General features: G+C 52.8%; 5 protein-coding genes across 5 annotated transcripts; 2 read left to right on the top strand and 3 right to left on the bottom strand.

Moving 5' to 3' along the window:
* Nucleotides 1-1,282: 1,282 nt before the first annotated feature.
* SAPIO_CDS5926 (uncharacterized protein) lies at nucleotides 1,283-7,287 on the bottom strand (the record flags this gene model as incomplete). The annotated part of the gene is made up of 10 exons (XM_016788153.1): nucleotides 1,283-1,608; nucleotides 2,114-2,182; nucleotides 2,404-3,389; nucleotides 3,542-3,645; nucleotides 3,712-3,872; nucleotides 3,944-4,030; nucleotides 4,108-5,274; nucleotides 5,353-5,968; nucleotides 6,046-6,852; nucleotides 6,976-7,287. 10 exons carry the CDS (start codon nucleotides 7,285-7,287, stop codon nucleotides 1,283-1,285), a joined length of 4,635 nt encoding a protein of 1,544 aa, XP_016642469.1.
* A 1,629-nt stretch (nucleotides 7,288-8,916) lies between these two features.
* Nucleotides 8,917-11,258, bottom strand: SAPIO_CDS5925 (uncharacterized protein; the record flags this gene model as incomplete). The annotated part of the gene is made up of 6 exons (XM_016788152.1): nucleotides 8,917-9,107; nucleotides 9,174-9,460; nucleotides 9,543-9,753; nucleotides 9,932-10,025; nucleotides 10,106-10,244; nucleotides 10,336-11,258. The coding sequence occupies 6 exons, from the start codon at nucleotides 11,256-11,258 to the stop codon at nucleotides 8,917-8,919; spliced, it is 1,845 nt and encodes a 614-aa protein (XP_016642468.1).
* Nucleotides 11,259-13,411: 2,153 nt separating this feature from the next.
* SAPIO_CDS5924 (uncharacterized protein) lies at nucleotides 13,412-16,317 on the top strand (the record flags this gene model as incomplete). Its single annotated transcript, XM_016788151.1, has 3 exons — nucleotides 13,412-14,875; nucleotides 15,068-15,406; nucleotides 15,535-16,317. 3 exons carry the CDS (start codon nucleotides 13,412-13,414, stop codon nucleotides 16,315-16,317), a joined length of 2,586 nt encoding a protein of 861 aa, XP_016642467.1.
* A 498-nt stretch (nucleotides 16,318-16,815) lies between these two features.
* Nucleotides 16,816-18,331, bottom strand: SAPIO_CDS5923 (uncharacterized protein; the record flags this gene model as incomplete). The annotated part of the gene is made up of 3 exons (XM_016788150.1): nucleotides 16,816-17,069; nucleotides 17,136-17,775; nucleotides 17,867-18,331. The coding sequence occupies 3 exons, from the start codon at nucleotides 18,329-18,331 to the stop codon at nucleotides 16,816-16,818; spliced, it is 1,359 nt and encodes a 452-aa protein (XP_016642466.1).
* Nucleotides 18,332-22,973: 4,642 nt separating this feature from the next.
* SAPIO_CDS5922 (uncharacterized protein) lies at nucleotides 22,974-26,270 on the top strand (the record flags this gene model as incomplete). The annotated part of the gene is made up of 3 exons (XM_016788149.1): nucleotides 22,974-25,059; nucleotides 25,216-26,082; nucleotides 26,167-26,270. 3 exons carry the CDS (start codon nucleotides 22,974-22,976, stop codon nucleotides 26,268-26,270), a joined length of 3,057 nt encoding a protein of 1,018 aa, XP_016642465.1.
* Nucleotides 26,271-26,931: the final 661 nt, after the last annotated feature.

Below are 26,931 nucleotides of genomic sequence, written 5' to 3'. Positions count from 1 at the left end.
TCCACGGCACACACTTCTCCTGCGCGCACTTCCAAGTGGATAACACACTTGCTTTTCCCAGCAAGTTGCTTCTTTTAAATAGGACTCCTCAGAAAAAAAATCCGCCCCGTACATGTGTATGCATGTATGTTTATGATTCTATAATGCCTATGAAGGCAGAGGAGGGAGGGATCTACATATGCAAACGCGGAACCCGCTCCTCTTGGAGAAATACTCTCCGTCGCCGAGATGATTCCCCGGATGTTGACCGAGGGAGGGAGAGAAAGAGGTGAGACAAACAGAAACGACAAAAAGGGAAAAAAAAAATCACCCACTGCGCCGGATGGGCCCGGGTCTCCGCTCCTCCTTCTCACCGGGCGTAAAACGACGCAAAATCTCGGGACCGAGAGGATGATTGGGAAGAGTGGTAAGGAACGAGCTCCTGCGGGAAGTAAGACCAACGTCGACCTGCACCTGGACGAGATGGAACTTTGTGTAGGTGAGTTAATGCGCCAAGTTCTGCCATATGCCGGCAGGAGGAACGATGCTATTCTCCTCTTCTTTCTCTTTTTCTTCTTCTCTTCCTTCTTCTCTTCTTTTCTTTTCTTCCCGCTTCGTCTTCTTGCCCTCCGGTGTTGGTGCGGAAAACAACAGAACGAAGACGATCACGGCTCGTAATCGTGTTAGTTAGCTTCAAAAGGAAGATCAGCACAGCCTCTCCGGCAGGCAAAAAGACTGCAGACTGCATAGGCCGGGTCCTTGGCTCTCATCCATCACCAGTGCTGCGGGAACGGTGAGACGAATGGACTAGGGCATATCAGCTCTTGTTCTTTTGCATGTATAGAGATGATGAGAAAAAAAATGTATACTAGCTACAGAATGGACGCTTCCTTTATTTCCCCCACGTTCTTTTGTTTTTCTTCTTTTTGGACTCAACCCCGGTGCATAGCCAATGCCCTCTTCCGTCCAATGCAATGCTGGTGGTTGGTACCCAAAACATCCTCGGGGTTTTCCCTGTCGTCCTTTCTTGTTCCATCTTTTCACACCCGCCCGAGAACCGGCGTGGCATCATATCATGGATCCCTCTTTCTATCGTCCATGCTTCTTCCCACTCGAAACCCATCCTGCAGAGTGCTAGCGGGAGGGCCTCTCGCAGCTCTACCAAACCCCCAACTGCTAGGTCCTCCTCCGCCGTGTTTCAGCTAACGTTCTCCCTCCCGCTAACGTTCCCCCGCTCTCACCTGAAAGGGACTAAGGCAAGGCAAACGAAAGCGCAAGGCTAAAAAAGAAAAGCACTCTATCTTCAATCCGTCTCAATGCCAGCCTGCTTAACCAACCCATAAAACACACCCTGCTTCTTAATCAGCTCCTGCGGCGTATCGAACTCCACCACCTCGCCCTTGTCCAGCACCACCACCCGGTCGCTGTCCATGATCGTGTTGATGCGGTGCGCCACCGTGATGATGGTCCGGTTCGCGAACAGCGGACTCCGCAGCGTCGCCTGCAGCAGCACGTCCGTCTGCACGTCGACGGCAGCCGTGGCCTCGTCGAGAACCAGGATGTTGGACGGCGTGAGCATAGCTCGCGCCAGGGATACGAGCTGGCGCTGGCCCTGTGAGAGGTTGGATCCTGTTTTTCGCAGTCTTGGGTTAGCTGCTGTCTGCTTCTGATTTTTTTCTTTCCTTTTTCTTTTTGTCCCTCCAGTATACATCAGGCGACTTCGCGGATGTGCCCGCACCCCTGGACCCTGCTGTCCAAGTCGGCGATGATAAGTTCTTAGGCCCAAAAAAATGGCACGATTCCTTTTACTTTTTCTTTCCCCCTTAGAGACCACGGAAACGCCAGTATGGAGGTGGCGCCCGTGCCCTCTCTGCTGACGTGTGTGGGTGAAAGTTCCCAAACATTCGCCTCCCTGTGCAGCACTTCGCGCTGCAAGGCCAAATGAAACCAGAAATCTCTGATATGCGCCTCGCCACAGCTGACGGCCGTACGACGCAAACTCAGGAGCAAAAAGGTCCATCAGGACCATCATATGCCCTCCAAGGCCGAAGGAAAGCGGCGAGAATCCGGAATGAAAGGGGTCCAGACTAAGAAGTAGAGTAAAAATACTAGAAAAGAAAACTGTGTTGCTTACCTCCTTCGTTGATCTTGGCTTCGAGGCCACCATCCATGGATGAGACATGGTCCTTTAGACGCGCGTGCTCTGTTAAAAAAAGATCCACGGTTAGCTTCGTGATCGAGTTACCAACCAACCCCCCCACGTTCAATTTCTCTTCCTTGTGAAGCTCGAGTACATCCAAACCAATTCGACTGTAGCCTTCCAAGAATACGGCCTCCGACATGATCCCATGCCGTGACTAGGTATGACCTCAAGCACGCGTACAATATGTGTCACAATGCGCAAAAGAGAAAACAAAAACATACCTAATACGCTCCACAACTCAGTGTCATCGTGCACATGTCCAGGATCAAGATTGTCGCGAACCGTGCCCTCGAAAAGAGCTGCGTCCTGCGGAATGATAGCAAGGCGTCGCCTCAGATCCAGCAGCCCAATCGTCGACGTGTTGATGCCGTCGATGGTGATGTTACCCGACACCGGCTCGATGATCCGGAACAGTGCGAGGGTGAGCGACGACTTGCCCGCCCCCGTACGCCCCACCACACCGATCTTCTCGTGCGACTTGATGTCGAGGTTGATGTTCTTGAGCACGAGGTCGAGACCTTCTCGATAACGGGTGCTGTAGTTGTTGAACGAGACGGCACCCTTGGACGGCCATGAAACCGGTGGGCGGTTGCCGGGGATGATTTCAGGTGCCTCGCTGGGCAGGTGGGTATACTCGAGCACACGCTCGACCGACACGATGTTCGTCTCTACCTCGACCGTTTGGCGGACAATCCAATTGAGCGATGTGACAATCTGTAGGGCATATGACATGGCCAGACCGACCATACCCGACGTTAGACCACTACCGCCCGCCACATACATGATAGAAAATCCGGCAGCCGAGAGAATGACAATGGCACCGATGAACTCGAGACGGATGGCAAGCCATCGATTCGCGCTGATAGATGGGAAGTAGGCCTGGAGGTTTTGGTCGATGCGCCACTCGTTCTCGAGCCCGAATCGGTCCTGCTGGCGGTACGCCCTAATAGTCGAAACACCACCCAGCGTTTCTTGGAAGTGAGCGTAGATGGGGCTTCGGCTGACGCTATCCAGTCTCTTGAGCTCTCGCGACGTGCGCAGGTAGTACTTTTGGATCCACCTATACATGAAGCCGAGCGGGATAATAAGGGCGGTGAAAATGGGCGTGGAAACTGAGATGATCATCAACGTGAAGCCGGACCTGGAGAGATTGACGAATAGCATGTTGAAGGTCCGGGCAAGGACCTCATCGACACGGTAGATGTCACTAGTACAACCATGTTAGTACCACATTCGCTATCAACGAAGAAACAAACGTCCACCCCCTCGTGCTCGGTCACACCATCCACAAGGCGTGGACATGCTACGCATCGTCGTGCAGCGGTGGGTAGGTGGTTGGGTTCAAGGAAATGCACTCACCTTGAGAATCGATTAAGGATACGGCCAGTCGGAGTTGTATCGAAGAACGACATTGGCGATCGGAAAATAGCGTTCGCCATTCTCTCGTGCAGTTTTCGCGAGGCCTAGGGAGGGGAGAAAAAGACATTAGTATGATTAGCTTAAAGCAATAAGCACTTAGCATGCCTTACCTCGATAGAGCAGAAGATCCAGAGTATGAGGGTTTGCCCGACGGTGAGAGCAGCAGCCCCCACACCAAAGGCAAAGTAGATGCTGATGAATTTGCCGATATCTGGGTTATACCCGGACTCCTGGTTTGTCTCGGACCACCGCTTCAGCCAAACGGAACCAGCTAAAGAAAGAGTTAGATATATGTTTCTCGTAGAGGTACAAAGAGAGATGGAGAGAAAGAGAGAAACTCACCAACGCTAACGCACTGGGCGGCGACTAGGGCGAACAAATAGATAGCAACAGCGCCCAAGTTGTTGTCCTTTGCGTACTGAGTATAGACTATTGCCCTAGAGGTCAGTATGTACGCTGCTGGCCGACCTAACGGGTGTGGAAAGCAGTAGATAATTGCGACTCACCATCCCATTTGACCGAGCCCTGCTCAGAGTGCTCCTTTTTCTGCTTGGTCCTACTATTATTGCCCTCCTCGTCCGCAAGCTTGCCCCGAGCTCCTCTAAAGCTCGCGGCGCTTGGTCGACGGAGAGTTGCGATGCTCATAGCCCTCTTCTTGCCGTCGGTTTCACCGCCATGCTGCGCTTCGGGAATGGGCTCCCCAGCTTCATCCAAAGCATCCCTATCGGAGTCCTTGAGGTCGGCCTCGTGGACAGTGGCGGATTCGCTGCTGGAGATGCTCGAGGATGAGTCGGACGAAGAACCACCATTCTGATCCTGCTTCGCGGTCTTAACGAGCTCGGCAACTAGACCCTTCTGAAGCATGAGCTCCTGGAAAGCACCCTTTTCAGCAATCTCGCCATCCTTGAGGAGAGTGATGTGGCTGGCCTCCTGGAGAACCGAGATAGAGTTAGTGGCAAGGACTCGGGTCCTAGTGTGGAGGAGACCCCGAGGACCGAGAACGTTCTCGATGATGTGTCGGCCGACGTGCGAATCCACGGCAGAAAGTACATCGTCGAGGAGATAGATATCAGCTCGAGCATAGACGGCACGGGCCAAAGCAACGCGAGCCTTCTGACCACCGCTGAGAGAAATACCGCGCTCACCGACCACGGTTTCGTCGCCATCGGGGAGCTGGACAAAGTCGTCTAAGAGCGCACAGGCCTTGACAGTGAGCTCGTAGAAGTGGGAATCATAACGGTACCCGAAAATGATGTTCTCCTTAACCGTAGCGTTCAGAATCCAGGGCTGCTGAGCGACATACGCAACGGTACCGTGGACTTCGACTTTACCCTCGACCTTCCATAGATCTCCCAAAATAGACTGAAGGAAGGAAGACTTGCCGGCGCCGACCCTGCCGACGATGCAGGACAGCTGGCCCTTATAGGCGGTAAAGTCGATGTCCCTGAGAGCAGTCTTCGACTCATGGCGGTTCCATGAGAAAGTCGCGTTGCGGATGACAACGGACTCCTCGCCGATAGCGTCAGGAGAAGGCTTGATGGCAACGGCATCGGGCTGAATCTCCTCAGCGGCAAGGAAATCAGACAACCGGCGGACAGCAACGCCGGCTTCAACCATGGCGGTAATGACCATAGGCAAGACAGCAAGAGGGAATGTAAGAAGGTTGAAGAGGGCTAGAATCGACAATTAGTTTAAGACTGAATAGCAACATAAAGAGTTTGAAGGAGGGGGTACTCGGTGCTCCTACGTACCTAGAGCAGGGAAGACAATGTCCGTGCTAAGGGGTTTATCCTGAGTGAGGACAAAGACAGCAAATGTCGAGCAAGACACGAAGAAGGGGGCAGTGTTCCAGGCAAAGTTGGCAAGGGCTTGGGTTGCTCCGATTTTTCGCAGGTTCTTCAATTCTTGCTCGTTTCGAACATAGTTAAGTTTGTTCATGAAGGCGGCGCTCCAGGCATAGAGCTTGATGCTCTTCATGTTATTGATGATTTCGGTCACTAGCCTGCTCCTGGCATCCTTGTTCTTCATCTGCTTCTTCTGCAGGTTCCTCATCACCTTGGAAATCCAGCCGTTTAATGGCATCATGATAATCATGACTCCGATACCTGCAAGCATAGACCATCCAACCAGGTGGTAGAGAGAAACCATGCAGAGGATGATTTGGAAGGGCGAGGACCAGATCTGGTGTAGGAACTGGGCGAGATCCTGCAGGCGCTGAGCATCGACGGCCATATAGTTGACGATGTCACCGGTCGTCTTGTGTGACCGACCTTCGTTGGAGAGTCGGAGGGACTTTCGGTAGATGGCCGAGGCTAAACCACCCTTGATCCGCATGCCCGTAACGAAGGTAGTTTGGAAGTATTGGTGCTGCGTGGCCAGAGTCAGCATATATTCGACATAGCTAGAAAAGCTGGCATATTTGAAGAGAGAGAAAAATGACTTACGACCATGGCAGTCTGGAAAACGGCACAGGAGAACATGCCCAGGGCAATAGCAGCTCCCTTGATGACGGGCTCGGGCTCCTTGCCGGGTCGATACGAATCAACCCAGCCGATCAGGATCCTCAAAAGCTGAGGCTGCACGTATTGAGAGATGTCGTTGCCAATTTTAAAGATAGCAGCGAGCGCGTAAGGGCCACCATAGGCGCGACCCATTGCCCACCAGAGGGAGGGTTTCTCCTTCCGATGCTCCAACTCATGTTGCCACGCGTTATCGAAAGCGTCACCGGTGGTCTTGGTGTTGTCGGTGTGCGCAAGAGCCCACAGGTCGTCTTCGGTGAGGTACTGTTTATAGCCGTAGCGCATCAAGGGCGTCATCCACGAGAAGGTCAAACGAGAGAAGACGGTGGCCGTCTCGAGAGGACATTCCTCCTCGAACTCTTCAAGGGCCTCGTATCGGCTATCCGACTTGGGCCAAATCCACTCGGCCAGGAAGGCGGCAACGGAAAGGCCGCATCCGACAGCGTAGATGGTGAAATACCACAGGTCGGAATGGTAGAGTTGTTGGGAGATGAGAGATCGGAGCTTGACAGCGAGGGCGATCAGGAGGAACAGCCAGTAGAAAAGAGCGACACCGTTGGGATTGCGGAGGCGCGTATACTCGAGCCATTGGATGGAGAAGATGACAGCGAGGGACGCGATGGTCGCGGCGGTAGTCCAGACTCGAAAATCGCCGAACCAGATGCCTGGGTAGCTAATAATCTGAATGGCAAGTTGCAAGACGAAATCGGCGATAACGGCAGCCAGAAGGGACTATCATGAACAAGAAGCGCCGTATTAGCATACCACGTCAGGGGAAAAGGACGTGTCCAGGAACACATCAATTGGTCCCATATGCTTTCGCACACAGTAACGGAGGCGGCACCATTAACCTACCTGTTTCAACCAGAAATGCCAGTTCTTTGAGATATCGACAGGCGTGCAGCGCTTTACTAGCCACGCGACGGCAATGCCGCCGATAACAATACCGAAGGCGGCCACCGTGGCAACCCACACGTCGATAAAGCAAGGAGTAAAGTCATATCGGTGAGGGCTCAAGGGGCCCCATCCTTCTTCGTTGCCACACAGCGGCTGCTTGAAATGGCCCGGTGAGGTGAGATAGCCGCTGCCGAGCTGGCGTAGAGGCCGGAAGCCGGTAAACGACCCGGTCTCGAAGCGGAATTGATCCTGATCTTCGAAGACTCGCATCGTAAATGGGATCGAAAATTCCTACTACCGGGAGAATGATCGGTTTAGGCAAAGCATGTCGTTCTTTTTCGGAGCCGGGAGGTCGAAGGATGTGGGAATTTCGGACAGTGGTGGCGATGGAGGGGACCGCGTGGATTGAGCGAACAATTGACGAAGACCTGAGGTCAGTCGGCGTCAAAGCTCTTACAAAAAAAGAGGCCCACAGCGAGCTGTACCGTCGGGAATAGCGGGGTTTAGGACTGAAGATGCCCAGGCGCGTTGTCTATCAACTCTACACAGCAATTGAGAGCAAGCCAGCAGAGATTAGGATCCAATCTATAAGTTCAACGTTTGCTCCTCTACGTCAGAAAGCTGGATACAAAATCCAGGGAGACCGACGAAGCAGGAAAGGTCTAAACAGAGTTTTAAGGGACCGGCGAGGTGTGAGCGGAACAGAATTGCAACAGGCACAGTCGAATTAATAATCGGTCGCGGTAAAAACGTAAAAAATCCCAGATCAATTGACCTTGACAAGATGGAATTTTTGTAGGTAACGAAGTACGCTGAGTTAGGCTGCACTGCGGTGCGCAAGGTTGCGAAGTTGGCCTGTGCTGGAAGTCGGTACTTAACGACGGCTACGCACTAATGCCAGCGTAGAAGTACTCCAGAATTTAGTCATGGTGTTCGTTTTTAGCACGGTGCTGGAGTCGAAGTACAGTGGTACTTTACAATGTAAGATCTCCCATCGCCCCCACCAGAAGCCAGGCAGCGCTTCGTACTTCGTATACCTCGTTAAATACTCAGTACTTCATGCGAAGCCAGAAGGAGCCTGGCATCTCGCTTAACAAACCCTCCCAAAAGCTCAATGTTGCTCAAGGATTGTCTAGTATGAATAGTAACTCTGAGTGAGGTGGTACTTTGCTAGTGGGAAGCCCTTAGTGCTCGCCGCTCTGCCCGGTGCCATCCGAATATTAAAAGTCCGATTGCCGGAAGTCCGATGGCATCAATTGACAAAAATATACGCAAGTTCAGAGGGACATGATGCGAGCTAGAGTCTCCGATCGCCGGCAAGCTGGAGGAATTGACGCAACCAAACTTGCGTGTTATTCGGGAAGAATCGATATCATCATTGATTGATGTATTGCGGGGGAGCCTGGCAACACTGCATCAACCGCCTGTTTCTGCTTGATCATGTGCAGCACTGCATAGAGTTTTGATAAGAGGCCCTGAATCGGAAATCTGGTCCGTCGAAATCGAAAAGGATCGAAGGATCAACAGCATCAAAGTGATCCATCCCCACGTCCCTCTTGGTCCCCAAGGACCCTTGATCGCACACTCCCGTAAGTAATCACCGAGTTCAATTGTAATCATCACCGATCAGTAACTGCCCGGGCTTACCCGCCTCGATCCAGATACCCATTGTAGATTATCCTGGAGCTAAAGATCGGTCTCGACAGGTCATGAATGACAAGATCTTCAAATTACAATTGCTCTATTTGTCATCATCAATCGATAATCATTCATAGTTGCGGGTATCTCACGCCTCATCTACATATCTATGTACATGTATTGATCCCTCTAGTCGCCTGGCCTCTTGCCACCCTTCCCAGAAGCTCGAGCTATTGATCTGAGTTCTCACCTCATTCCCCTTCATCTAACTACGCCCCCCTCAACGCCCTTCTCCGCGGACATATGTTTGGAACCATCTTTGGTATCATTGTCTGAGCCCCGTTCATCAAAACCTTCTTGACCATCATCTCCCACGTCGACATTATCTCCCATAGCCAACTTAAGCAACTGCTTGAAGTTCGGCATGCCCAATCCCGTAGCAGGATCCCAACCTAGCATCAAATCTGTTAGCTCCTTACCATGGTGAAAGATGTTCTCTAATTCTACGCGTAACCCACCTTCAGTCCCATTCCAGTACGCGCCCCTCTCTCCAATAACACCGGCACCCGGAACCTCTCGGCCGGATTGGGTATCCCATCCGTCGCAGCCCTTTGAGTAACCGCCGACAACGTCAGTGAGGGCCTGGTATCCCTCGCTATAGAGCCATGGGTTAAGGAACCCCATCGTAGGCTTTCCCGCCTTCAACCGCGCGTCGTTTAATAAGCCAATCATGCCCGCGATCAGCGGTGCAGCCGCCGATGTTCCGCCCGAGAATGAGGCAGAGCCTCCGATGATAATGTGGTACCTAGGAGGGAATATGGCGGTTAAACTCATCTATGCAAGTGCACTGAGAAACCTATCTCTGGGAGGAGAGGGTGCTGACTTACGAGGGACTAGAGCTATGAGCCGAGATGTCCGGGAACCCCCTCCCGCCGTAGTTGGCATACTGCTCGTATTCCTCCTTAAGATCTGGATCCAGCACTTCGTCCAAGTATCTCTCGATCGCTGCTTCCTGGTACCAGGCACGTTCGAAGTAGTTGCTGAAGCCCCCCGAACTACCAACCCACGCGATTTCGGGATCGTATCCCTGCGTGCCCCCTATGGTCGTGATGTATGGACAACTGGGTGGAAACTGTGGTGTAAACTCTATCTTATCCGATCCGTCGTTTGCGCGGCAGGGTGCTCCAACACCTGAAAAAACAGAAGAGGATGCCTGGTTAACCCTTCTTCACCCGTGACACTAGGCAGCACGAAAAATTTGGGGGGCGGGACTAACCTCCATCTCCAGAAGACTCGATGATTGACACTCCACGAAGGCCCATCATGCCCATCAGATTACACGTGCGAATAGCATAGTCCCTTGGCACGGTCTAGGTTGTTTTCAAGGAGAGATCAGCATCCCAACCTCCATCCTGTACTGTACGAGAAGTCATGTAGAGAGTCGCCTCACCTGTTCGTCATCGCCGTAAGAGATTGATATCACTTGCGCAACCTCGTGATTCTCCAGGTCCATTAAGTGTTGGTAAAACTCCAGGTATGGTTCGTTCGTGTTCGAGTCGGCATCGAGTCTAAGATTCGGGACGAACGGCCTACGGTCCCGTTAGTGCCATTGCTCCACGTTCATCACTCCTGTCCTTACACGGAAGGACTGGCATCCCAACCGGGGGGGCTAGTACTTACGGGCTTCCGCCGGTGACGTAGTGTATCATGGGAAGAGTCTGTCCCGAGAGAGCAAGCATCTGCGAATCTAGATTGGCCTCGCCCACGTTTCCTCGAGGGTCCTGGTGGTCATCACCGTCGTTAATAATAACGGATTCCCAGCTCGTCTTGGGCAAGTCGAAGGTCTCCGTAAAGACATCCAAATCATTTGGAACTGCCGACTGGTTTAGGAAACTAGCAAAGGCAACGCGGCTACTGGATTCCGGGTCAACTTCGTAGTCACCAAAACCATACATCTCTTTCAAACACGACGGGGTAAGAAGTCGAGAGCACGGCGATCGTTCGGTTGAGTTACCCTCCTGCCTTGCCAGAAGCCGCGACCCATATGCCTCCGGACCGGGCATTTTCACGGGACGGTGTGACTTGGTTGTTCCGAAGTACGTCGTCGGCGTAACGAGTTCAATATGGCGGGCCATGTCGTCCGAGATGGAGTACTCCCGCGTTCGCAGTTTCTTCGTGCCCTGCACATCAAAGTACGAAAAGGATGAGTTGAGCAAGCTATTGGCTTTTGAGATGGTAGTTGCAAAGTTGATATAGAAGCCATTGTCCACGATGTCAGTGATTCCGTTGCTCTCCAACCACGCCGTGACAGCGGTACTCGAGTCCGCTGAGGGGCGAAAGACCTCGTGTACTTCCGACATGCTCAGATACCGGCCGTAGTTGGCGCTCTTGGGTTCGGAGACATCGCGAAGCATGCCCTCTAGCTTTTCGATGTTTTGCATTCTGAGCCCAATTTCGAGAGCGATTGGTGTATCTTCTGAGGGGACCGAGAGCATCTGAATGGAGGAAGGAAGATGAGCGGCTCGCGATACTATGGCGGCGTTCGCGACCCCGCAAGCCGTAACCAGCAGTCCTCCATACTTGAGGCGCCGTCCCGAAGCCATCGTTTCGGTAGAATCTGAACTGAGGCGGATCGAAGTGCAGAAGGGAATGGTGTGCGACTACTGTAACCGCGGACGAGGACGTAAGAAAAGTAGTCGCTAAAAGCAACCGACGACATATGCCCACGTTCAACCGACTCACTGAGCAGAGAAGACAAGCGACTCTAATTTATAAAATTCAAGCAAACAGACGACTCCAACACATGTGTGACATGTGCCTGTGAGCAACCGAATCTATAGACGCAACAAGGCGAATTGCGATCTCTCTAGACACGAGGCCAGGTTTCGCACTTCACCGCTACGCAGACAGAGGGGAAGCTAGGGACATCATGTCTTTCTTATAAGGCAAAAGAGGCTGCCTCAATACCTGCGCTCCACACGGCTATCCGCCTGCCGTGGGCAATCAAGATCCTTGGATACTTCATTTGGCAGTCAATCTAAGCCGCACGGCTTATGAGACAACTAATAAAATGGTAGATGGGCAAGAACCAGGAATGCCTTTGACCCAAGATCGCCCCTGGATCTAGGTTCAAGCGGCTAATCTTACCTTGACGATCACTGTGATGATCTTCTTCTCTATGGGGCCTCTGCATGACCCATAGGGATAATTCCAGTTGAACAGCAATCAGTTTTAGAGTCTTATGGGAGTCGGGTGGGATTTCACGAGACCGCTACGAATTGCTATTGACAGCTCTCAAGCTGACTTCGTCACATCTCCTCGCGTACATGTACTCCTATTAAGATCACCGGGGAAGTACGAAGTCTTACTTCTGCATGTCGGTGCGAGCCTCCCACTCATTCACCAATTAATCCCGAACTCGACGGGAGAATTGCCGTGGCGGTTTGCATTTACACATTTTTACACTCTCGGTTTGGGCGCATGGGATAAATGAAAGCACCACCCGAGCGGCCGAGGCGATCCGTCTTCGGTCGCATGAACTTGGACTCAATTGCCTCCCAACACGGACTAAGAAGTAAGTTGGACGAATATATTCTAGAAATAGATGCGGGTTTTCGGTCGCGGCTGGGCTCAGGAATATGGCTCCTGAGCACATTGCGATGCTATCCATATCAACAGATCTACCGCGTCTAAGCAAGACTGCAAGACTAGGATTCTATGAAGCACCCCGATGCATTAAGCTACAGATGTGATTAATCTGATTTACGTGCTTTACGAGTTCCTCTTAGTGTTGTTATTTTCAGCTATGGACACATTGAAGCATGCAGACTCTGGCAGAACATGGAAGGCTAGGATCTGCATCTCTGATCAGCGTCCTAGAGATCTTACTACGAAGTATTCATAGGCACCTTTCTAAGATTTAGTTTTAATGACAATGCGCCTTATTGCCCTCCTTGAGCACAGTACACCAGCCAGACACCGACTCTCGCTTTACAGCACCCCTTTGTTGGGACAGGAATGCTTGTCGTGGAAGCGCACCTCCACACGCATTTTCCATACCAGAAAAAAGTTAGCTCAAATTCCAATCCAGGGATTTCCTGGAACCGTTGACCGAAAAAGTAAAGTGGAATTCACGAGAAAGCCCCTTTCCGGCCTCTCTATACCGCTCGCGGTGTAATCGACCGGTTGCAGGCATCTCCGAGGCTGCCCATAAAGATGTAGACGCAGTAAATATCACCTGGTATCCGAGTATGACATATGGATGGAATTCGAGTTTCTCCTTACCAATTATGGTTCTATTGACCTCGAGCTGTTGGTACGCAAGGTCTATATCCAGCTTATCATCTTGAATTCCGTATGACAACAACAAAGACGACAGAGGCCAAGTAGCTAAATGCTGGAAGAGTATGGACAACTTGCTACCTCCAAACGGGGCCTCATGCCAGTTGGCTGGACCTTCTGGATTGTTCTACATCTGGAAATGGACGTCGGAGAACGTCAGGCCTTCCTACACGATGACTAGCTGCAAGCCTTCACGACGCTTGATTTAGAATCCAGATATTTCCCGAAAAGGGGAACGGCTTGCGATTCTGTTCATTCCATTCAGTGTCCCCAGGTCCTGAATCTTTAGTTCCACAAGCTGCCGTGCCTTAGTCGTTCAAAAGCTCGGGTTCTTTCTCACTAAACCTCCCAGAAATTTGGGGCAAGGCACTCACTCTTTTTTCCCATCAACTTTTGTTCAAGCTCCTGGTCAACTATGAGTTCCGACCCTTCTCAAGACCCTCAGTGGGATTCTCCCATGGAAGGCCTTGAGTCTGAGACGGAGGGGAGTCCTCTTAGCTGGGGACCAAGCACACCTTCTTACGACTCCGATAGCGAGATGGATGATGCGCCCTTCGCAACTATTACGCTTGCCGCACCCAAAAAGGATACCGGAAAGACCCAGAAAAAGGCCATCGCCGCAACGAAAGATGAAGAGTCCTCCGAGGAGGAAGAGGAGGAAAAGACAGAGGAAAAGGAAGAGGAAGAGGAAGAGAATGAGGAAGAGGAAGAGGGGGGAGAGAAGGAGGGGGGAGTGAAGGAGGGGAGAGAGAAGGAACAAGAGAAGGAACAAGAGAAGGAACAAGAGAAGGAGGAAGAGAAGGAGGAAGAGAGGGAGGAGGAAGAGGAGGAGGAAGAGGAAGTCGTGGTACCCAAGCGAGTGACTAGATCCCAAACTGGGAAGAAACCAGCAACGAGAGGCGGCAGAGCTAAAGCAACTGCGGCGCCCCGACCAAGCCCCCAGCCAACACCCAAGACCACCCCCAAGCCAGCAACGAGCGGCGGTAAAGCTCGGGCAGCTGCGGCGCCAGCTGCAACCTCTCAACCGGCAAAGGGGGGCAGGAAGACCAAACCAGCTGCGGCCACGTCCGCAAACCCCCAAACAGCAACCAGAGGCAGGAAACCTAAAGCGGCTGCTGCCACTTCCGCAACCTCCCAACCAGCAAAGCGAGGCAGGAAACCTAAAGCGGCTCCTGACCCTCCCGCGGCCACCCAGCCGGCAAAGGGAGGCCAACAGGCTAAACCGGCCGCGAAGGCGGATGATGGCAAAGGAACACCAGCCAAGTCCAATAACAAGAAAGCTACCGGCAAGGAAGCCACCGGTACGGCAGCCAACAAGAAAGCCTCGGAAGACAAAGCGAAGGGGATGAATAAACGCCCTCTGAACGACCCGGGGAGTAATACTGGAAACCCTCCCAAGAAGCAAAAAGGCGGTGGAAAGGGTACGGCGTCGACAGGCCAGACAGAAGAAACGCCACCACCTGAAACCGCCGTTGATATAGGGCCAGCTGAGAACCCCATACCGCGGACTGAGATGGCCCTCTTTACCTTTGGAACCGGAAAAGAGGGCGAGCTGGGGCACGGGGATAAGTGCCTGGTTTGTGAGGTGCCCACCCCCATTAAGATCTTCAAGGAAGTCATTGTTGGCGCCGCGTGTGGCCCGATGCACGCCTTGGCCCTGACGGCCGATGGTGATGTGTACTCGTGGGGCTCGAATAATAACGGCCAACTCGGTCGAGATACCGAGGCTGGTCCAGGTAGCAGTACTAGATACAAACCCGGCAAGATCGACCACAAACATATCCCCGAGGGTGTCCTGTTCTGCAAGGTTGCTGCTGGAGGATCCTACAGCTTGGCTCTCACTACTACCGGTGACATATATGCCTGGGGCACTTTCATTGTAAGTTTCAAAGTTGACGGACTGTTTTTCTTTTCTTTTTTTTCAAGGAAACACCAAGGCTTCCTGTGGGCTTAGCCCTGGGGAATCCACGACGTGCCATCTCAAGCAGTTGTCAATGCGATGAGATATAAATCTATTCTAAATCCTCAGGGTTATCGACCTTCACTATACTGATTTGCATTCCCACTCTAGGACCAGGATAAGATGAAAGGCGGCGAGAATAAAGGCTTTTACATGCGTGGCGGCAAGCTCATCGATGTCCAGACCGAACCAGTAAAACTCCCGCGACTCAGGGGTATTGTCGATATTGCCTGTGCCGAAAAGCACGCTCTCGCCCTCGACAAGAAGCACAAGGTCTGGAGCTGGGGCCATGGAACCGGCTACCGACTCGGGAGGCACTTAGATGATCCCATGGATAATAATAGGGCGTTTCGGCCTGCCATCGTACCGAGGCTTCCCGACGATGTGGTGGGGGTTGGCGCCGGGTATAACCATTCTATGGCCTTTTGCACAGACGAGGGACTGTGGGCGGTAAGTCCTTGCCTATCCTGCACAACTCCCTAACCCTCCCCTTTTTTGAGGTTTGCCCTTTCGCTTGCCTTCATTGTGAGAGATTCCAGCCTCCTAGCTGACGTTTACCGTGCCCTGAAATCTACCAGTGGGGTGAGAGCAAGTATGGACAGGCAGGAAGCGCCGTGATCCAGAGCAGATACGTCGATGCACCTCAACAGATCCTTTTCGACCCTTGCCCCATCAATGACGTCAAACAAGCCGCCGGAGGTCGCTACCACTCTGCAGTGGTGACCACAAACGGCCGTCACTACACCTGGGGCCTCGATGACAACGGACGCCTAGGGTTCCTGTTCTCGGCAAGACACCTTTGGATCGGAAAGAAATACGTCGCGCCCAACATCTCGGTCGCGGAGGATGCTGGTACGGTCAAGGTGGGCGGCTGGACGCCAATAATAATTCCCGAAACCGGCAACGGACAGGAACGCTGGGCCACGGCCGTCGCTTGCGGACCACACCATACCGTCTTCATAGGTGAGCCTGGCGTGATAAAGAGTGCCGGGGTAGGCGCCAATTACCGCCTAGGAGGCCGCAGCACGAGGGACCGTACCCTTCCTCAAAGCATCCCCATCTTTTGTCCCGACAAGAACAACCCAGACATGATGCGGGACATACGGAGAGAAGTTAGGCCCGTTTGGGCTGGTGCTGGTGAGACATATAGCATGATAGCGATACAAGCTGGCGATAGGCATGAGATTCCTATCGACCAAGAAAAGGAGATTACCATCAAACAAGAAGAGGTGACTCCTGTCAAAGAAGAAAAGGAGACTCCTGTAAAACAAGAAGAGGAGACACCTACCAAAATCAAAATAGATCTTGAGGTCACTCCATCTGAGGGAAGAGGCAGCGGAATCGGATTGAGGTTCTTGTAGCGGGGCCCCAGGCCGCGGAGCTCGAACTGGTAGACGGAAAGGTCGGGGAGGGGCAGGGCATGAGACGGCAAAAGAATGAGTGTCAATGGCTGAGCAGTGAAACGAGTGAAGTGGTTAATTTGGGTGGGCGGGAGGGAGGACGCTGGACAAGATCCGTTGAAAAGCGCCGGAAACTTAGGTGCGGCCAGGCTCGGATGAGCTCAAGGTTGAGATAGCTTCAAGTTCGAGGTCCCATTTCCTTTTTTGTACTTGTATAGGTCTTATCTTACGCTCTTTGCATGTTTTGTTATTCTCAAGGGTATATTGTGCTGAGTATCAGATACGTGCTTCTTTGGCCAGCTATGGATTCTCTTGACATGAACAAACTCAAACCATGGTATCTGGCAGTATAAGGACTTCATGCTATCAATCAGAGAGACAATTCCCAAAAACAAAAGAAAGGTAAGTGTAGAAACACGCTCCGACGGGTTTAATTTCAATATTCCCACACGTGGAGGTCTAATCATCTTCCGAGGCTACATCCACCTCCGCTGGCACTCCAGCAAAGAAGGTAAACGGCCCTCGGGTAACCACCAATTTGGCAGAGAGTTTGGACAAGCCTTCGGTCGAAACCAGTGTCGGCTCCTTGACCGAGTCCTCCGTGCCGAGGCCAGTACGGAAGTTGTCAGAGAAGCCCCAGGCGTATATCTTTCCATCCGGGTCGACGGCAAAGCAGTTGTCTGTGCCCGCTGCAACAAATTGGGCTTTGAGACCTAGAGACGTGAATGTTAAAAGACGAGCCAACTCAAGCCAATAGGTATAGGATGGGAGATACGTACCTGGTATTTCCAACGGCATCATCAATATCCGTGGGACACCTCTCTCGTCTTTCAAAAGGAAGTTGTCTTTCACTCTCTCCAGCGAAGCACCCATCTGGCTATCATCGCACCGTCCCCAGACCAAGATCCTCCCATCCTCGGCGCAAGCAATGCTATGATGCAAGCCCCCAGCCATGTGTCTAATTTGGACACCTTCTAGCGTCTGCACCTGCACCGGGTGGCTAATATGGAGGTTATCGGTGCCACCCTCCTCCACCTCCGCCGGAACGCCGGCCTGACAGAAGTTGTTCAAGCCCCAAGCCCAAACACGGCCCTTCTTATCGACGGCGAAGTTGTGGTAGAAGCCCGCGAAGATGCGAACGATCTGGTTTTTGGGCAAGGAGATGGTACGGGGAGTCAGGGATTCGAACTGGTGGCGGTAGACGAGACGGCGGCCGAGTTCGCCGTGGTGACCGGACCCCCAGGCGTAGACGTTGCCGGTGCGTGTTAGCGCTAGGATGTGGTTTGACCCGGTGGCGAGTTCTTTGATGTCCTTGAGGCCGGGGATGGGAGTGGGGATTTTGGCTATGAGTTCATCTGGGTCGACTTTGGTCTTATGTTCGATGAGGTCCTTGAGGAATCCTATTACCCCATCGTCGCTCTAATGAATCGTGTTAGAGGGGATTGCCCTTGGATGAAGCAGACACCAAATCGAGTGTGTAGCTCTCATTTGAGATTAGGGGTTAGCCTACCATGAATGTCCCCCATCCGTAAACCCGTCCATTCGAAGTAAGTGCAAAAGTAGCATGATCGGTGGCAGCAACCTGCACAATCTCCAGCTTCAAATTCACAAGGGCCTGCACGGCTTCGGGCCACCCTTCGTGTCCCACCGACGGCGTATCCCTTCCAAGGGCATAGAAATCATTTGATCCCCACGTCAGCACGGTGCCCTTTTGCGTGAGAGCGGCGGTGTGCTTCTGGCCCACGGAAATCTGCACGATGGCATTATCCTCGAGGTTAAGACGGGGTTGGCGTACGGGAACGGAGACGGCGCCTTCGGTGGTGACGACGTCCGGTTCTACGTCTCGGAACTCGCCGCCTAGGCCGGTTTCGCGAATGTCCGAGCCGCCGGCGACGTAGATGTGCAGGGGCGTCGTCGATCGCTGGTTTAGCTTGGATTTGGGATTTGCCTTCTTTGCCTGTGGTTGGCTTGCCATGGTTTTTGCGCAACTCGGGATGAATGATGGATCAGTGAAGTCTGGCTTTGCACTGTGTCTTTGACGATCCCAAGGCCGTGGACGATGCTGGCAGCGATGGATTTAGTGCGGTGGATATTTCTGGTGCCCAACTTAAACCTTACCGCCTGGGTATGGGTATCATGGTCATGACCAGGCCTGGCCCACGGTGTTTGTGAGCCGATGTTTCGCTGTTTCACGTCGACTTATGAAAGAGAAGGTGGGACACACGAAAATCAGTCCTCAAAAGGTCGCCTGCTAAAATTCCCTGAGTTGGGTTGACCCCTGCCATGACTCGACTTTTGGCTATTGAATCTCGACTCTCGATTCTAACCTTTGAACTTCACAGAATTAATCTACGCAGGGCGATAAAATTCCATCTTGGGCACACAGGTATAACGAGCAATATCTCGGTGGAATCGCTCAGCCTCGAAGTACTCTCCGAATAACAGAAAACACATCTGAAGCTCCAGATTCGATTCTGTGTTAAGATGAGGAGTGTCCCATTTGAACTTTTCGCAATATCGCCGCTGCAGCTTGTCCAACTTGGGGGGTTAGATGTAAATGAATGAATGTTGAAAGGACGACGTTATGCACATTCTCTCAAGTCCTCGGAATCCCTTCAGTTTTCTAGCAAAATCTATCAAGCTAAGTCCCAAGGGCTCGATGACCGGGCAAGGTATCATGCCTTCTGCAATGCCTACAGTCTGTGCACCTATTTGATCAATTGATTTCTTAGTGATTGGTTGGACTTGGTGAGGATACGGCCCCGTTCTGCGGGTGTTTCTGGTTGGGAAGCCTGGCAGCACCCCTGTTCTTGAGGCTCTATTGCGCTGAACGACGTAGGGTTGAGTCTCGGCTCTATGCAAAAGCCTAGATGTAGAGGCGACGAAGTGGAAGATGTGGTATGAGAGTTGATGCCACTGCCACATTCTGTATGGAGGTTTGACAGACGTGCATTCCCATCTTCCCCGTCGCCGATGTCTACAAGCGGTCTGTCCACGTTCCGAGGACTACCCCGTCCAGTTCCTGTTGCTCATTCTGTCTAGTATCCTTTGGCCATGTTGTCGGTCGGCTTTTTCCTTGCTCAAAAGAATATCCGACTCGCAATGACCCTCTTCCCCCACGAGCATCGGCACCCTCGACAGCCGTCGTTTCGAAAGAGCTAGTATCAGCCAAAGGAGGCCAAGAAGACAACCCGGACCAACAAAAACTAGACCAAACACCCAGGGATCCCAAACTGTTCCTATCGCAAGTGCTCCTATTTGCCCGAAGAAGGCGAGCAAGCAGGCGAAGCCGAGTATTTCAGCGGCCATTCGCATGTCTTCTACCTGCATCCCGGGATCCTTCTCGGTGAAGATGCGCATGCATTCTGGTATATGGAGCCGGTTCTGAGCCTGGCGACCCCATTGTATAATCGAATCCCGTCGTTGGATGACTTGCGTCTCGATGACTATGAAGGCGGCATAGATGATTGTCCTAAGGATAAGCTCCGTCAGGAGCTGGCCGAGACAATCGGCGAAATAGCTTGACATGCCTAGAGAGGAGGTTGCTTTCCGCGCCCAATTCTTGGGCCGTCGGTAGGGTTTTGGGATTGACTAAGTAAATAAAATCAACACTGGTGGACGGCAAACTTCATGGCGGTAAAGGCAGGAGACGAGGTATTTCAAGTAGCCTCCTCGTTGATAACGGTGCTATGGGAAACAAGGCAGCCTTATCTTATCCTCTACTGAGTTTCTACGGAGAGAACCTGCCTACGATGAATGCAAGGTAAAATAGTTAGCAAAGTGATCAGAGTGATTTCTTGCTTGTGATAACCACTAGAGTTTGTTCTACAAAACTAAGGCTGCTAGTTCAATTCCGTTGAGATTGAAACGTGGCCCGGTTTAGATGCATTGGTTGAGAAGAAGGATATGCTTGAGCTAGGAACAAGAGAACTCGGTGCTTGCTGGAAAGTCGGCCGCCAACCTACGCACCTCCGGTTGGGGATGATACGAACCCGGATTCTTCCTGTTCTGGTGATAATGGCACAACCTCCCGGGCGGATTCGAATGCCTCTGGCAGCAGAGCCTCTGGCATCATCACGAGCTGATGTCTACGCTCATACGGAGGCGGCGCGGATGTACTCGGTCGAGTGAGGCCGTCATTGAAGCATCTGCGAGAAATATATTGGGGAACCCAAGGTCTGCACCATCTAGACACGAGCTGACTAGTGACTAGCGACGGTGTTCCGCAAGTATAAATCGACACTTGGCCCCTACCAAGTATGCTGGATTTGACAAGCAACTGATGGGATCGTAGGTCGGGGGTCAGGATTGCCGAAATACGATCAAAATTGTACTGGAATCTAAATTGAAAAAGGTGTTCAGAATCAACACCCGCCAGGGCACCTGAAATGGGCCGGCGGTCGAAAATGCTGACGGGCGACTGAGTATACCTTATAGGGAGCAAATTGCCTCTTGGTCATCGGCGACGAGCGGTGGGCGCTGGTTACAGTCAGGACAAAGCCGCGATGACTCGCAATCTCTCGACATATCCGACGACGACGTACCGAATCGACACGAGCGTAACGAATCGAGCGAACCGACGACGAAGCGAATCGAGCGATACGACCCGAACGACAAGAGATGTAGGCCCAACCGACGGGGGCCGAACTCTTTTTTGCTAGTTGATAGTATTAATTTAATTTAATTTTATTTAATTCAATGTTGTGGTGTGGAAATGGGCTTGGTCGGCGAGGCTGTGATAGTCGCGCGAAGTTGCGCAGCCTTGTGTGGGGTACTTATGTGGAGGACAACTGGCGAGAAAAGGTACTTAGAAATTATGGAAAAGGGCCCGGGAGGTTGTTCGTTCGAATGAGGGGTCTCATTTTTCCCACCTTTTTTTTTTCCCTGTTTATGTGTTCACGCCTACAACTTCGCGATGAGAGTCGGCGTATTAACTAGCCCTCTGGAGAAGGACAGGACGACAGGCATGGAAAAGAAGTGCCCGTTGTCAAACAATAGCCATAGCCCTGCTGAAATCAAGGTTGGGGAGGAACAGCGGTTCCATGTACTACAACAGCAGCAATCGGCACGATGGCATGCACTTGCACTTGTCGTCGTGGAAGCCGTAGATCCTCGAGCAGCAGAAAACAGATTCGCGTGAAGTCCGTTCGGTGCCCGTCCGCATCGATGTTTGCCTGAACTCACGATGGATGAATTGACTGCGCCCTCAGCCAATTCCTCGTGTACTTCGCGATGGCAGGAGATCCCGTCGCCGCCTTCTTCTCAGTTCGGATTTCATTTGTACGAGTACTCGTACCACTCAGATGGCGGAGGGTTGGATCGACAGAATCAACAGCATAACGACATGGGGAGAAGTGAGAGGGGGAGCTGGGTCCCTCGAGGAGACGGCGATGGCGCGAGTTGACAGGCGAGCAATTGGGAAGCACGACTGAGAGCGTCTGAGAGGTTGTATGCATGTTTCTCTCCAGAGCTGGAAATAGATCTTTTTTTGGACCCAATTTCCGCTGCCAGGCACAGCCCCCAAGAGACTCCCCAAACGGGAATCGTGTCTTCAGCCCGGCCCAATAGTACCCTGGGCTTGCTGCGTCCGTCCCAGGCAGCTTCAGCAGCCCCTCCATAAACCTTCGTAATAGTCTCTCGTAACAAGAGAGAGAGGGTCGCTGATGGCTGAATCCGTCGCTTGCAAGGAAATAACTAATAGCAAACAGGATCTCCATCTCAGGCATCCTCGTAGCAGAAACGCAGCACCAGTGCATGAGCTTCGCAGTCGTTTACTTGGAGCGGGTGTGACCCGTGCATACGAAATATTGATGAACCCCGGATATATCGCAACGTGAAGCCTCAACAATGAAGCTCTTGATATTCGATGTGGACGAGGGTAAAGTACATCGTCGATGTATTTTGTCCCGCTGACAAGCATGGGTCCTTGTCTCTTCTGCTCTTCGGCCTTGAGGAGGGAACATTGAAGCATGGGCCACATCCCCCCGCTGCCAGCTTATCCACGTTCTTATCTTCAGCCCAGTGCTTCGTAAATCGGCCTTATTGCTGGATGTTCAGGGGGGGCTTTCATCCCGTTCTAGGGCTGTGGCGCTCACTCTGCAACATTGATGGTAGTATCAACTTGCGGAGTATTATTATTAGCACACCTGGTCAGCGACGAGTCATCCATGGCATGGATGGCTGAGCGGATTTGATGGCTGATGGCCTGGTTGATCGAATGGATCAATTGATTCAAATTCAATTTGATTGATCACTGATCGCTGCGCATCTACTCGCATCTACTCTGCCGACGGCGCTGGGAACTTCTACTTCACACTCCAAGGCTGCCCTTTAGGCCACTCACTAAATTCGAACTCCAGCGAAAGACGAAAGAAGGTGCATTTGTTTCCCCGTCTGACCCCCGTCGCCCGTCTCGCCCGACGTTGCCGTCAAGTCCGTCCCAGTCCCAGTCCCACCCACCAGGCCATCGTTGTCGTGTCGCTCCATTGTGCCAGGAATAAACTCCCCTTCATGTCCCTTTCTTCATCCCAAACCCACGCGTGACGGACCAGCACATCCCAAAGGACTACCCAGTCCAATCATCCCCGTCTCGCTCGAAGAAACCGCCAAGCATAAGCATGCCTTTTGGTCGTCTAGGAAAGCACGGCAACCGGTCGCAGCACGCTCTCCCCATCCTGGAGCCGTCGGGGTCGGCATCGACTAGCGGAGCAGCAAAGGACTTCCAGGAAGTAAGCAACCGCCCCGGCTCTGGCTCTGGCTCCTCTGGTGCTGGTGCTCCTTCTAGCGCTGCTGCATCTGCTGCGTCGGCCGTCGCCCCTGGTCTCTCAAATGCTCCTGCAACTGCCAATCCCCCTCACCCAGCCTCGCCCACTGGCTTCGGTTCGAGTGAGTCTTTAGATCTGCAGCACCAGCAACAGCAACGGCAACAGGCGCAACAAACGCAACAGGGTCAACGTCCCCCATCGCAGCCGCAGCCGCACGCCCGGCAGCAGGAAGAACTCGCGCAAAACCCTCAATCTCCTCACCGGGGCCAGGACCAGGACGAGGACGACCAGCACCCGCCTCCGCCTCCGCCTCACCATTTTAAGCCTGCCAATAAAATTACCAAACTCCCTCCGCCTCCCACTCTGCACAATCAAAGTGCGGCTGGGGCTGGTGCTGGTGGTCAAAGTGCCCCTTTTGATCCTCGCCTGAGTGGTCACGACTTATCTGCCCCCGTCACACACCCTTCCCAAGCCCATCATTACCCTCCACCGCTACAACATCGTTCTACATTTTCCGACTCGGTGGACGATCTCCAGCAGCAAATTGCATCCCCCGCTGCTGCTGCTGCCCACGTCCACGCCCAAGCCCAAGCTCAGGCTCAAGCTCAGGCACAGGCTCAATTGCCAGCCCATGGTCTTGGACTCGGTCGGCACCAGAAGCACTCTTCTCACCACAACCACCCCGCCTTACCCCACCCTTTCTCACAGCAACCGCCCGTTGCACCCCTTCAAAGCAACCAGCAGCAGCAACCTCCGCCGCCGCAGCCCGAACAGAAACGCTCGGCGCGTAAGATTATCAAGGGGATTTTTACTAGCTCCTCCAGCAAGGAAAATCATAATCAACAGCAGCAGCAACAACAACAACAACAACAACAACAACAACAACAACAGCAGCAGCAGGCCGGCCACTACGATAACACCTCTGGCCTTGCTCGCCGACCGTCGAAACGGGTTAGCAATACGCCAAATTACCGCTACTCTCTGACGCAGCAGGTGTCGCAGCTCTCTATCGACCAAGACCCGCACCAGCCAACCGATTGGCAGCAACAACACCACTCGCCGCATCCCCTTCACGGCCAGGCCCCTCCCCCTCTTGCTGGCGTCGGGGAACTCGACGAGGAGTTTGTCGCTCGTGGTCCTGATATTCACCCTCATCATATCAAGACTCTTTCAAATCCCCTCAACACCACTATTCGCCAGGTCCATCCCGACCTCGAAGCGCACTCACCCTATCCGGGCGAGGAATTCCAGTTGCAATCACAGCAACACCACCACCACCCTCAGCAACAGCATTCGCTGCCGCCGCACCAGCACCCCGGCATTATTCCCCAGTTCCAGCTGCAGCAGGATCCTAACCAGCAGCACGTCCAGGGCAATATTGACCCTCTCCAACATCAGCAGCCGCAACAGCAGTTTTCTTATCCTTCTTCGCCCCAGGTCCAGTATCAGCCTGGCTTGCCCCAGCTGCAAACCGGCCATCTTCCGAACCCTCTTCAGCATAATCCCGAAACCTGTTCCCAGGTGTCGCGAGAGTCTCCTATTGCCGAAACAGCCCCGGCCTCTTCTCACTTCCAGTCTTCCCAGATCTCACCAGCTGCCACTTTCGCTTCCCAATCTGGTCAGGAAAGTCCCCTTCCGCCCCTGGTAGCCGAAACCCAGCAAGACGGTGCCCACGACCAATCTATGGCACCGCCCCCTTCCGGAGCGCAGCAACCACGCCGTTCGCAAGAAGTCGACAGAGGGCAGCCTGGTGCTCCTCCGCCCTCGTACAGACACGCCCAGGTAATGCCTCCCCCACCTGCGGGAGCACAGCAAAACCAGCCGTTTAGAGGTGCGGGCGGACAAGACAGAATGCCTTACGACGGTTCTACCGGCGACCAGGGCCGCAATAGCCCCCAGCCCGAGCGTGAAGACCCCGAAAAGGCGTTTAGAGAATTGTGTACGTTGACTAGACCTACAATCCTTTTGCGAAATTTTTTTCCTATGATTTTGATATCCCTCCGTCACCTCTAATGACGGTTCGGCTGCTTTCCCTGCTACTGTAAACTCTTGTGTAATCGATCCCGCCTCTCGACTAACAAAATTCTTATCATAGTGGTCAAGTACAAGAATGTCAAGCGGCTGTACTTCGACAACAAGGCGCAAATAGAGCAAATGACGGGCCAGATCGAGCACTTGCAGAACGCCATCGCCAACCAAAGGATATCTCAATCCCGAACCGCCCTCGACGACAGCGAGTACGCGACACGATTCAACAGGCTCAATGGCGCGATCAACAACCTTTCCTTCAACATCCGCAAAGATTGGCAAATGGTTCCTCGCTGGCTTGACCGCTACGTCAGCCAGGATGCCCTCCAGACTGGCAAGCAGGAAATGACAGCGGTGGGCAGAGCGGTCATTACGCGATGGATCGTCGAGGAGGTGTTCAACAGGTGTTTCCATCCCGGCTTGGATCCCGTGCTGAGCCGGCAGCTGAAGGAGATCGAGCTGAATATCAGGCGCAACTCGTACACGCTGAACAGCCAAGAGGAGTACGATGCGCTGACGGCCAAGGTCGTCAGCTGGAGGATGGCTACGCTGGATGGACTCGCGAGGGAGCTCAACTCGTCGGATAGCGCCGAGCACCGCGCCGAGTTCACCCGGAGGGTCACGTCGACCTTGCTGAGCACGCTCATGCAGTACCTCAATGATCCGCCGCCGGCCGGCGTCGATGGAAGCGCGTCGATGATTATGGAGTTGGCCGTGGGCATCGCCGCGAACCTTCCCCTGGAGAGCCGTGATGTGGTTATTCGATACCCGCTGCCTGGAGATCCCTTGGATCCTTCGTTCATGGAGGTCGAAAAGCAAGGCCTACCTTCTCTGGAGGGTCTAGAAGCTGGGGATGATGAGGACGATGACGATAGTGGTGATCCCAATGAGAAGCCTTCGTCGAAGGATCGTCACGCGGACAGGAGCCGAACGGGTACGTATTCTGCAGGCACAGCCAACGGGGATCCCTTCTATACGCCACAACGTGCAACTGACTTGTTTTACTTTCTCTCTACAGGACCCTCCAAGGATGCGAACAGAGTCCGGCTTGCAGGGTTCGTCGCCTTGGAAGTCAGGGGCAGACAGGTGCTTATCAAAGCTCCCGTCTGGACTCTCGGTTAAAGACTTCGAAGCAGCTTATAACATCTACGACGATGGGTATCTTTGGATAACCTTGACTACGGTAGACCGTTTTAGGTCTCGACTTTATGAAGTACTTTGGGAAACAAAAGAGTAGTTCGGGGTTTGGGAGGACATAGGTGGAAAGAGAGGGGGGGCGAGGATGTGATATTTCTGTTTGGCCCCAGCTGTAGGCAATCTGATAACGTCTCTTTGGTATGAAAATGAAATGAAGGCAGTGGATGCAACGAAACACCGCCGTTGAACTAGTTGTTGTTTCATACTTGTTTAATCGAGGGGGCAAGGAGTCGGTATTGTGTTTCCTGCTGGTGTGGTCTCAGGGGTTTCTGGGTTCACACCTGTCTACATTTAGATAAGAGTGGGGGCAGTTTGTGTGAGACCTTTTTTTTCCCCGATGAGGGGTAGCTGGGCTTAATGACATGTCAATTGGCGGGGTTGCTTGTGAAGCGCATACGGATCCTGAGGTAGATTGAGGTCGAAACTGGTGCTGTGCGGTAGTCGAATGACTTGCCAGGGTCAAACCGGAAGATAGAAGCGATGGAGGAATGATACCAACGAACTTAATTGTTATTATTAGGATTGAGGCGGCATTGTCTTTGATCTCTTTTTGAAATGAAGCTTCTGGGGGAATGAAAAGCTACGA

The sequence above is a fragment of the Scedosporium apiospermum genome (genome assembly GCF_000732125.1).
Source record: "Scedosporium apiospermum strain IHEM 14462 chromosome Unknown SEQ_SAPIO_0099, whole genome shotgun sequence".
NCBI lineage: Eukaryota > Fungi > Ascomycota > Sordariomycetes > Microascales > Microascaceae > Scedosporium > Scedosporium apiospermum.
This window is presented reverse-complemented; position numbering and strand designations above follow the sequence as displayed.